Source organism: Ostrinia furnacalis, unplaced genomic scaffold (assembly GCF_004193835.3).
Source record: "Ostrinia furnacalis isolate ACB-3 unplaced genomic scaffold, ASM419383v2 OfSCF6289, whole genome shotgun sequence".
In the NCBI taxonomy this organism is placed as follows: domain Eukaryota; kingdom Metazoa; phylum Arthropoda; class Insecta; order Lepidoptera; family Crambidae; genus Ostrinia; species Ostrinia furnacalis.
The window spans coordinates 34,856-46,891 of record NW_021136528.1 but is presented as its reverse complement, the minus strand read 5'-3'; the positions used below and the strand labels follow the sequence as shown (position 1 = coordinate 46,891).

Here is a 12,036-nt window from a genome sequence, read left to right as displayed (position 1 = left end):
TTACCTCCGAAAAAAGCCTCTCATACACTGATGTGTTTGTGCTATAATAAGACTAGGTTTATGTTACGAAAACTTGATCAAATAAGGAACTAAATGAAATGCAAAATCTTTTGTTCATAAATTTTATTAACATATCAAAATATTTACAGCTTATTTTATATACATGTCGATACAAATTCACATTGGCTTCTAAAATGGAGGTATTTTGATTGACTACAAAGGCAAAATTGCTCGAAGCCGAATATGTTAGGAAATACATTGAGCACAGATTATTATTATTCAATATAATTGTATATTTTCCTAATATACAACAAGTTAAAAATTCGAATAAGCATCAATTTAAATGTTGCCATCGCAAAGAGTAACTTACCAAATGGAATTTCCGAAGTATCTGAAAAATACATTTAATTAAAGAAATAATTACTTGTTTAACTAGAAAATCTATGGCAAATATTGTGGATCCCACACTTAGTAATGCATTTATGTGCAGTCACATAATGGCAATGTGTGTTTGATGACCCCAATGTAGTTAAAATTAGTTAAATGAACAGTTAATTAATTTAAATCCACGTTAGTTTAATAGGTATCTAGGTACTCACTTTGCGAATGGCACTCAAATTGTAGCTATTCGAATATGGCAGTGTTATCAAATACAAATAAAGTAACAATTTGTTAAAGTAACAACATAATATTTGATCATTATATTCATTAATTTATGAATTTTATTCTCAAGCTAACAACGCAACAGGAAAAAACATAATTTGCATCTTTTGCAATTCACTATAAGGTGGCTTTTACAATGATGGATTGTGACTGCCAATGATTGAAGAATTCCAAGCAAAAATCAACCCTATTTCATTCGAGCTAATGCCCGTATTAAGAAACGACATCCGATTTAATAATACACTCAATAATGTACAGATTTTTAGCTATAATACGGGTAGGACTGGTAAAAATGGCACACAAATATGAATCTACAAGAAACATAGAAGATTGAATTTTGAGTGTCGTTTTAGAATAGAGCTGAGAAGTTTTGGTAACTCACATCATAAATGTATCATTTAATAAACAATATTTTAATCGTTTTCTAATTAATTAAACATAATTATTCTTCTTTATAAAAGTATAAAGAAATAGTAAAGATTTTTTTTAAACACTGTAACTGCTATATGTGCAAACAAATGATGGTGTAAATGAACATTAAGAACTATGAACATGGGGATACAAAATGCGGACACCTTGACATCTACGACGGACAAATATTACAAGACGATGAAATACATTTAGCACACTTTACCCATTAAAACAAAACAAAAATACATTCAAAAAATTAAAATACATATGTATAAAAAGAGGGTGGTCTTAGTGAGAGTCGTTTTTCGATATTTTTATTATGACAGTAATGACATTTCTTTTGTAGAAAATGGCAGTGGCGTGATCTAGGTCTTCGAATCTAAACAACACACAAAACTACACATTTAATTGACATGTGGTAACGAACAAGCATCTACAAATCGATCTATTGTTTTGTCAACAATCGATCTTCATTACGGTGTGCTATTACAATAATAAGTGTAAGTTACAACAATACAGTTTACGAGGGCTGCACTAAAAGTATCGGGAATGGAATATTTCCACTGTTCCAGTCATATTAAAATCTATTTAATTGCAAACTCCAGGGTTTTAAAAATCGTATACCATTTATTTATTTAAAAAAAAGATTCTCGGTCGTATCACAAGGTCTTGTCAAACTTGTTTAGTCGTTGAGAAAATGGAATTGACTCGAGAAAATTCAAGAGCGATGATTTATTATGACTTTTGAAGTGGTTTAACACAAAAACAGTGAGTTNAACTATGACCTATTTTACAACAAAAAAAAACATAACATTCTAAATTCGAATTTCCCTTCACATTATTTTGGGAATTAAATTATCTGTCTCATTACAAATACTGCAAAGCGAACACCTTTTAGTCGGTTCTATTTTTTTTTTTTGTTAAATTTGAAGAAAACCTATGCGCGGATTTTTAGGAATTTTTAAAAATTCAATCTAAAACATCAAGTGAACCCAAAAACATTTTATTATTTTTAAATTATGGCGTTAAACGTGTTAAAGGAACTTTCAAGTTACTTTTAGCGCTAGCTGTAAGGCGAATTCTTTAACATTTGTGTTCGTCAAACCTTCACGAATGTTGCATTTTCTAAGCTTTTCTTAGATTTCAATTACTGTATTCTTGTAAAATACACAAAAGCCTGTGCAAAAGCAAGTTACGGCACAGTGATACTACGTTAAATACCGTTCGTCTGCGTTTCTCAGCATCACTTAAGTCGGATTATTCCTGTTAACACATGTTAGGTTTAAATAAGTATAATGTTAGTCAGAGGTAATGTGTGAACACTTTAGTTTGTTATTTTATGGTAACTATAACTAAAAGACAAGTTATTCAGTCTATTTTGGTTAGGAAAAAATACGGGGAGTTTTGTAAATTTTTTTTTTCTGAATATTTTTCATAGCCATAAAAAATTGGTGGTCAATTATCGCATTCTATTTCCACAAAACTGATAATTATTTCTGCGAATTGCAAATATTAAGCTGTCAAAAAATACGCCTGCAATACATTCATTGTATTTTAATAGCGAATTCAAAAAACAAAAAAGCAGAATTCAAATAAAATTATTTTATAATAACGCCCTCTCTTAGTAACAGATTTAAAATGCGTGTGAAACTGCATTTTGTTACTAACAGATTAAAATATCACACAATAGCGTCCTTTTGTACTGTATTATGAATGCTCAAACCACTCGTTTCCCTATTATGGGTGAATAAAGAAATTAGAGGCCAATTCAAAAACCGTTAGCAGTACAAAGCTTTGACGTTTCAACTCTCAATGACATTACAAATATACAGGAAAGAAGAAGAAATATACAGGATATCTGACGTGTGAATCAACGTCTGAAACTTTTTATTTTAAAAAGAACAGTTCGTAACCAAAATGCCAATATTTTTACTCTCATAAGGTCTCCAGTCTTTTCATTTAGACATGTAACTAGACTTAAGTGACTATAGTTGATTTGATAGTTGTGTGATTAAGAAAAAAGAATTTATTAATAATTAATTCACATTTCACTAATAATAAAAAATAATACAAACGCACACTACATAATATGGATAAGGATATGTATATTAAACAGTATTCATTTTATGTCAGTCAAATATCCTTGGTTTGTATTTCATTTATACAAAATCAGTATACATAAATGCCCATATGAAAAAGTCACATATCTCAACTTCTATGTGATATAATAACTAAATTGTTAGTAACATAAAACTAGATTTATTAATTACTACTAATAATACGTATTATGGGCTCCGTTTAAAATGTAGGATTTGATTGAAAAAGCATTGCACATATTTTCATTCCACTTGTTAATTATTTAAAGATATGCACTAGTTGTAAGTTAGCGCCGACAACACATGTAGCAGATATGAAATTGTTGCTCATAAATTCGAGATATATAGGGCTAAAAAAGTTTAGAAACCACTGCTCTAGGCACCAAAAAGGGCGCCAAAATGTCGCACATCGAAAAAAAAGCTGCATCTTTAAGTTTAAAAAATTTGGGTCATCCCACTTATCCCCATTCACCGTCATCAATAAGGGTATGTGAACTTTTTCCACGAATCCCCAATTATTTCCCAATTTTTTTTTCATTGCTATGAACAGGGTTGATGGGGCGAATTAATGGTATAAGTGGAAAAAACCCAAAAACTTGAAGGGACCAAAGGGGCTTGAAAATTGATCCACCTTAATGGGGCGATTCAATAGGAATAAGAAGTGTAAAACCCAAAAATTTCAAGGGACCAAATGAAAGGGGCGCCCAAGGACTCACTGCTCAAACCTAACTTCTAGATATGTGACTGTAGATATATCAACCAGTTTACCGGCTGCTGATATATTTGGGGGCCATGTGTCCCGTCTCGCCCAGGGTGCGGAGGACCACGTTCCCGCTAGGAAGGATGGAGATCCAGGTGATGGAGCCATGGTTTAGTGCTATCCGCAGCCAGCCTTCGGGAGGGAACTGAAGGGCTCTGGAAGAGAGGGGTAGATTGAGTATTGAGAGTGAAGCGACGTATTTCGTTTGTATTTTACCAATTAACCCCGCTAAATATGCACGTGTTACGAGTGGATCACCACAATAATCGAGCGGTGGCGGGGTTCAAACCCGCGTTCCTCTGATCACACGTTGGTCAGTCCGACACCTTTGCATTTTAAATAAATAAATAAAACTAGGCTAGTCTCTAGTTTCAATTCAGAAATAATTAAAAGTACATAATAGGTAATTTTTCAAAGCTTTTCAATGCACCTATAAATGAAAATCAGTGGAAACATAGCATCCATGTAAACCAGTACATATTTAGACAAATAAACATCCGTGACATTTTTATTTCCGAAATCGCTTCACGGAGTAAAGTAACTTCATTTAAAAAAATTGCCGCAACGAAGCGATTTCGACATCGTAACTGTCAGTTGTTTAAGAGGCTGTACACTCACTTGCAAACGAAGAACCGTATCACGTTGGCATGGCACACCAGCAGCGTATAACTGTCTTGGGTCTGCTCCGGCGGCGCCCTATGGAAGTAGCGGCGGAATGCCGCCTCGATGCGCGCGCCGTCCTGGAAAAACTGCTAAACGTACCAGACCAGGCCGCGTTACTATACTGGCCAGTTGCAAAAAAAAATAGGGAATAGAGGAAATAAAGAAAAAAAATAGGATTCAAAAAGAGAACGAGATGTTTGAAGTAAAAAATAAGAGGATGAAGAAAACGGGGAGAAAAAAATACTAATTTGAGTTTATGGGCGCATATTTGAGGATAATTAAAAAAGGTAAAAGTTAAATAGAATGAGACAAAGATAAAAAATGAATACTACACTTTATTTATACTAATAGATACATAATAACATTGGGGATTTACTTTTTTAAATTTCTGTGTATAATGATAATTTTATTTATTACATAGTGTGATTTTATGAATGGGAAATGTTATGAACGAAACTATTACTAAGCTAAGTTTACAGAAGCATTTATGGGAAAGGAATGTTATGGATGGGATAATGCAACACTGGTCAGTTAGCAATGCAATCACAATGATGAACATGACAATGGTTATACATTGTATAGAAGATTATTCTACATGCTTGATACACAAAACAGGCTGATTTGCACCATCTTTCTTTAACTTTAACAAACGTCAAAAATCTGTCAAATTCTATACAAAAAGCATCAGTTATTGTTACGGTTCAAATAAGGTGGTGCAAATCAGTCTAAAAACGTTAATTACACAAACAACATGCTTTTCTTTTATTACACTTTTTTTTACTGATACAATCATTGAGTTTAGTGCCTTTTTCCTGTCATGTAGTGCCCCCATGCAGACAAGATCCACACCGTTACGAAATCCGCTTATCAGGAAAAAGGCACTTAAAATCAAAACAAGTAAAAAATTAAATAAAATACTATCATAAGCAGTCGCCATAGCATCTTATGTCGTAACCATAGGCCCTTTTTACATTTGAATTTTGATAATATTGGCCTATTTAGTTGTGCAGTAAATAGTGCAAATCTAACTATGGATCTCAATAACACAGATTGTTCGCAAGTCTATTCATTTGCATCTGTCCTCAATCTGACGAAGAAAACAATAATGCAGGTGTCAAGAGGTCATCTAGTTGCAACTCTTGTTTGTCCTAGATCACTTTTAGAGATTAAACAGTTGTTTAAACGTAATATTTGACCTTGGGTTTACTTAATTTTTTGTATTGTCTATTATTTAAGTGACATTGATTATTTACAGCAAACAATAATTATCTCATTTTGTCATGGTTTTAGTTATTTCAAACAAGAATCTACAATATACTTGTTGAATAGGTGAGTCTTTCTATTTCTACTTTTACTAAATGCTGAGTTTTGATTCTTACATCATCAAAGTAAATTGATATTGAAGTGAATGTGAAACAAAGGAATTTAACAAAGGAAATGCATTTTAAGAGATATGGTATAGCATTATATACAGCTTTGTGCTCAATAATACAATTCTTCATACATTTCAACTCTTTTGTTTAAAAAAACCCTGATATTTCTTTATTTTGTACTTTTAACAGGGTTCATCACATCAAATTTGTATGAAAGCTATACTATTATTTTATTGTATTATTTAAGAATATCATTGAAAATGTGTCACATAAACATGTTTTTAATGTTTTTAAAACTTAAAATCAGACAAATAAAGCAAAAACATTAAATCTTCTTGTAAAATCGGCAAAATCAACTAAAAAACAAAAATCTTATGTGAAAAAGCACAAATACAGTTACAAATTTAAAAAATTGATATATATCATCAAAACCGGCTGGATATATATCGGATATATATCTGATATACAACGTGTNTTAAACCAGGTTATCTTTAATAATATTTTTCGTTAATTTATGAAAATATCAAATTAGCCCGTAATCCTGAATCCTGATACATAAATTTAGCCTATTAATTGAACACATGTACGACTGTACTCAGTGTTGCACTATCAAATGCAATTGAAGCGCCTCTGTGCCAGGGTTTTTATGTTCCTGGTCAGGCTATAACTAAATTGTAAGTAACATAAAACTAGATTTAGTATTTACTACTACTAATAATACGTATTATGGACTGTGCTTAAACTGTAGTATTTGTTTGAAAAAGCATTGCTCATATTTTCATTCCATTTGTTAATGATTTAAAGATATGCACTAGTTGTAAGTTAGCGCCGACAACACAAGTAGCAGATATGAATTGGTGCTCAAAAATTCGAGGTATATAGGGCTAAAAAAGTTTAGAAACCACTGCTCTAGGCACCAAAAAGGGCGCCAAAATGTCGCAAATCGAAAAAAAAGCTGCATCTTTAAGTTTAAATACGGAACCCTAAAATTTGGGTCATCCCACTTATCCCCATTCACCGCGTCATCAATAGGGGATAGTGAACTTTTTCCAGCGAATCCCCATTTAGCGCCCCATCAATAAGGGATAATGAACTTTTTTACACAAATCCCCATTCAGTGCTATGAACAGGATTGATGGGGCGAATTAATGGTATAAGTGGACAACCCCAAAAATTTTAAGGGACCAAAGGGGCTAGAAAATTGATGGGGCGATTCAAGAGGAATAAGAAGTGTAAAACCCAAAAATTTCAAGGGACTAAAGGGGCGTCCATAATAGGTCGACCCTGACGAAAGACTCACTGCTCAAACCTAACTTCTAGATATGTGACTGATATATCAACCAGTTTACCGGCTGCTGATATATTTGGGGGCCATGTGTCCCGTCTCGCCCAGAGTGCGGAGGACCACGTTCCCGCTCGGTAGGATGGAGATCCAGGTGATTGAGCCGTGGTTGAGCGCTATCCGCAGCCAGCCTTCTGGAGGGAACTGAAGGGCTCTGGAAGAGAGGGGTAGATTGAGTATTGAGAGTGAAGCGAGCTGTTCCGATCGAATTAATAATTGAATGAAATAATGAGGGTTTTCGCGATTGAAAAATCCGCCAGATGGTAATACGTAGACGCGAGGTCCAAATGCTGCATGATTGGTTATTTTTGACATGACATTGACAGATATATCAAAATCCACCAATCACGCAGCATTTGGACCTCGCGTCTACGTATTGCCATCTGGCGGATTTTTCAATAGCGAAAACCCTCATTGAATGATTTTTTCGAATTCAGAATCACTGATTGTCAAACTTGGTGGGGTAATGTAGTTGCCATTACCCCACCAAGTTTTGCTAGGGTAGGCTTACAAATCTTAGTTTTCTTATAATGGGTAATGGATGAGCTAATTCAATCGAGAATTCACATAAACCCTTGAATATTTTTATTCAATTCAAAAATTTAAAGAAAATACAGCACCTGGTAAGCATGTGACTAGAAGTAAAATTCGTGAGATTTAATTTTGAAATTGCCTCGAGTTTGCTTTTTTTTTAATATAATATCACTTCGCTTCATGAAGCAATTTCGAAATTGAAACTGTCACTTTGTCTAACTCTAAACGACTCTAAACGACTCTAAACGAACTTTAAACTTACTTGCAAACGAAGAACCGTATCACGTTGGCGTGGCACACCAGCAGCGTATAGCTATCTTGGGTCTGCTCCGGTGGCGCTCTGTGGAAGTAGCGGCGGAATGCCGCCTCGATGCGCGCGCCGTCCTGGAAAAACTGCTAAACGTACCAGACCAGGCCGCGTTACTATACTGGCCAGTTGCAAAAAAAAATAGGGAATAGAGGAAAAAAAAGAAAAACAATTAGGATTCAAAAAGAGAACGAGATTGTTGAAAAAAAATAGGATGAAGAAAACGGGAAGAAAAAATACTAATTTGAGTTTACGTAAGGGCGCATATTTGACGGAAATTAAAAAAGGTAAAAAGACAAAAAAAATACTACTACCTTTTCACTACTAGGTACATACTTAATAGCATTGGGAATTTACGTTTTTATTATTCTCAGTGTTTAATTTTGAGAATAATTTTATTAATTACATAGTGTGATTTTATGAATGGGAAATGTTATGAACGAAACTATTACTAAGCTAAGTTTACAGAAGCATTTATGGGAAAGGAATGTTATGGATGGGATAATGCAACACTGGTCAGTTAGCAATGCAATCACAATGATGAACATGACGATGGTTATACATTGTATAGAAGATTATTCTACATGCTTGATACATAAAACAGGCTGATTTGCACCATCTTACTTTAACTTTAACAAACGTCAAAAATCTGTCAAATTCTATACAAAAAGCATCAGTTATTGTTACGGTTCAAATAAGGTGGTGCAAATCAGTCTAAAAACGTTAATTACACAAACAACATGCTTTTCTTTTATTATACTTTTTTTACTGATACAATCATTGAGTTTAGTGCCTTTTTCCTGTCATGTAGCGCCCCCATGCAGACAAGATCCACACCGTTACGAAATCCGCTTATCAGGAAAAAGGCACTTAAAATCAAAACAAGTAAAAAATTAAATAAAATACTATCATAAGAAGTCGCCATAGCATCTTGTGTCGTAACCATAGGCCCTTTTTACATTTGAATTTTGATAATATTGGCCTATTTAGTTGTGCAGTAAATAGTGCAAATCTAACTATGGATCTCAATAACACAGATTGTTCGCAAGTCTATTCATTTGCATCTGTCCTCAATCTGACGAAGAAAACAATAATGCAGGTGTCAAGAGGTCATCTAGTTGCAACTCTTGTTTGTCCTAGATCACTTTTAGAGATTAAACGGTTGTTTAAACGTAATATTTGACCTTGGGTTTACTTTATTTCTTGTATTATCTAAGTGACATTGATTATTTACAGTTTACTCATTTTGTCATGGTGTTAGTTATTTGAAACAAGAATCTACAAAATACAGAATCAGTTTGTTGAATAGGTAAGTCTACCTATTTTTACTCTTACCACTCTTACTAAAAGCTGAGTTGCTTGGATTACTAATGTTTGGCCGAAAAACGTTTCCCAAATTATCACATCGCAAACAACGTTTCGCAAATTTTCATTTGGCAAATTCTCATTTGGCAAAACAACTTATTGCAAACTTTTAATTCGCAAATGTCGTTTTTGGCATATTATTGTTTAGCAAATTATTGTTTGGCAAAGTATGTTTTGCCAAATGTTTCATTTGGCAAAAATATTTCACGATATACTATTTACAAAATAATTTGATTGGTGCATAGAATGGAATACAAATTAGCTTGTGGTTATTATTTTGTTTAGTGAGTAGTTAATATGAAATTTGTTTTAAATTAATTTTCATATTTCACTCTTTTTATCGAAATTTCCAAATGATTCATTAACAATAGAGGTGATTCTAGCGCTCGGCGGCNATTATACCATTTCGGAATCTTGGATAGTTGCGTCAACTTTATAAAAAACTTGCCGCAGTAGTGTTCATACTGTTTTTTTACAAAACGACGAGTAAAAGTGGAGTGTAAGTAAAAATCGTTCAAAATTTTAAGGAAATATCATATTTTGATTAACTTTTGTGTAAAAACTGCAAAGATTCTGAGGGTTTTAAGAATTGGGGTGGACAGCAGCACTACTTAAGTTGCCGATACAAACAAAAAAACTGAAGTATTTGAAAAATTGTAGTCGTGGTAATGTAAAATATCATAAGGGGTGTCAATTTTCGACGAATTTCATAATTTATTGTGTAACTTAAAAAATAATTGAGATAGATTTTTTTTCTTATTTTTCCTAAAGCAGTCATGACTAGGTCCACCCTGCGGCGCCGGCTTATCCTTGAATTTTGGGACACGTTGTATATCAAGATATATATCCCTTGATATATATCCTCGAACCCTGACTTTTAATAGTCAAAAAGTGATAAAATTTGGGTAAAATTTAATTATACTTACTCTTGGCTCTGGTCTCCAGTGTCCCACAGGTGGCTCTGGTGGGATAGGAGCCCCCTCCTCAATTAGCTGACAATCTTTGACCTCAATATTTTTGTCGAGATGCTGCGCAATGATTTTGGCGGTCTCCTGAGCGCGTGTCATCGTTGACCGTACCAGTAGGTCCCATTTGATGTCGAGGCATGCTAACCTCTGGCCTGTTAGGTCGGCTTGCTGTCTACCTGCAGTTGTGAAGTTAGTGGTGATTAAGCACGTTGGAAGATAACTAAATTCAAATAGGTTTTTTATCAGTTTAGTTAGGCCTCATTAATATTCTAACTAGTATTTGTAATTGCTTTTCTTATCAGGTGGTGTGTGTACCACTAAAGTTATTCTATTGTAGAAGGAAATATTGTGAGACATTTTATTTATTTAATTTTAGTATTAAAACAAGTATAGACTTCACTGTGAAAGTATAATGAAATAATCATTTACAAGTGTAGATTTAAACGTAACACAATATCTAGTCTAGTTGTTCCAATCATGACCAAATAGATATAAAATAAAACATTTCAATTTCATGACTTACGGACTTACCTAACTCTGTCAATGTCCTTTCTTTGTCCGTAACACCGTCCACGTTATACTGGCCGTGTCTGATGAGGAACAAATGCCTGACAGCTTTGCTTTTAGACTTCTCCAATTGCTCATTGTACCTGTTTTCTTCCTCGGGCTTATCGGAACGTATAGGCTTCACTAAGCTCGCTGGCTCTCGACTGGAATATACAGAAATACTGATCTTATCTTGATAAACAGATAAATCTATGAAACGTGATTATATTATCAAAGGACAGTTTCTAGAAGATGTAGTGTGTAAATAAGATTGTATATTGCTTCTGGAACGGCAACAATTTTATAAATAGAAACGTGCAACGCCAAATTGCATGGTTTTTTGGTTAGAATCTTTGCGACCAAAAATTTACACTTACTGGTCCCAATTCTTGTCCCATTTCACACTGGGCGTGAAATTCGTCGTCCACGAGTTCTGCACATCGAATTTTTTATCACTCCTTGTACTGTTTATTTGATAATAGGCAAAACCACCGCCAACAGCACCTAAACTTATGATCGCTATTTTCTGGAACCTAGACCACGTAGCCATTTCAGATCAATGAAAACTTAATACAGTCAGTTTACTGGTAATACTTTGTGGCATTAGTTAATAATTTTATATTAAAATTTAATTGATTTTAGGATAGCAAGGTAACCTCTCTCGATACCACCGTTTTTGACAATAATGACAGCAAGCTGACAACTATGACAGGTGTATTCACAGTGTAATTTTAGTAGGGTGACATCATCACGATGGGACTTTTGTTTTAAACACAGAATGTTTGATTTACGTGTGTTCAATGAAGTTAACTGTCGAAATACACCGTGAATTTTTAATTACCCGAGAAAATTAACTAACATACTCAGATATCGATATACATCGAATTTGGCGAATAAAAAAGAATTTTTTTTTATGAGAAATTTATTTAAAAGGTCCCTAACATTCTGAAAAAAATATGCACCATAAAAGTCCTGCTAATTCAAATAGTAATCATTATCATTATCATT

The 12,036-nt window shown here is 33.7% G+C and overlaps 1 protein-coding gene across 7 annotated transcripts; it reads right to left on the bottom strand.

The window, feature by feature from the left end:
* Positions 1-1,856: 1,856 nt before the first annotated feature.
* Positions 1,857-11,712, bottom strand: Pgam5 (Phosphoglycerate mutase 5). Of its 7 annotated transcripts, none has more exons than XM_028317525.1 (5): positions 11,406-11,712; positions 11,014-11,192; positions 10,441-10,658; positions 8,105-8,238; positions 1,857-4,085 (listed from the first exon to the last, which is right to left on the bottom strand). In XM_028317525.1, the coding sequence occupies exons 1-5, from the start codon at positions 11,576-11,578 to the stop codon at positions 3,935-3,937; spliced, it is 855 nt and encodes a 284-aa protein (XP_028173326.1). In that variant the 5' UTR covers positions 11,579-11,712; the 3' UTR covers positions 1,857-3,934. The 7 variants fall into 7 exon arrangements, with proteins under 7 accessions (XP_028173326.1, XP_028173328.1, XP_028173331.1 ...); XM_028317527.1 differs by lacking the exon at positions 8,105-8,238 and adding an exon at positions 4,549-4,682; XM_028317530.1 differs by lacking the exon at positions 8,105-8,238 and adding an exon at positions 4,549-4,679.
* Positions 11,713-12,036: the final 324 nt, after the last annotated feature.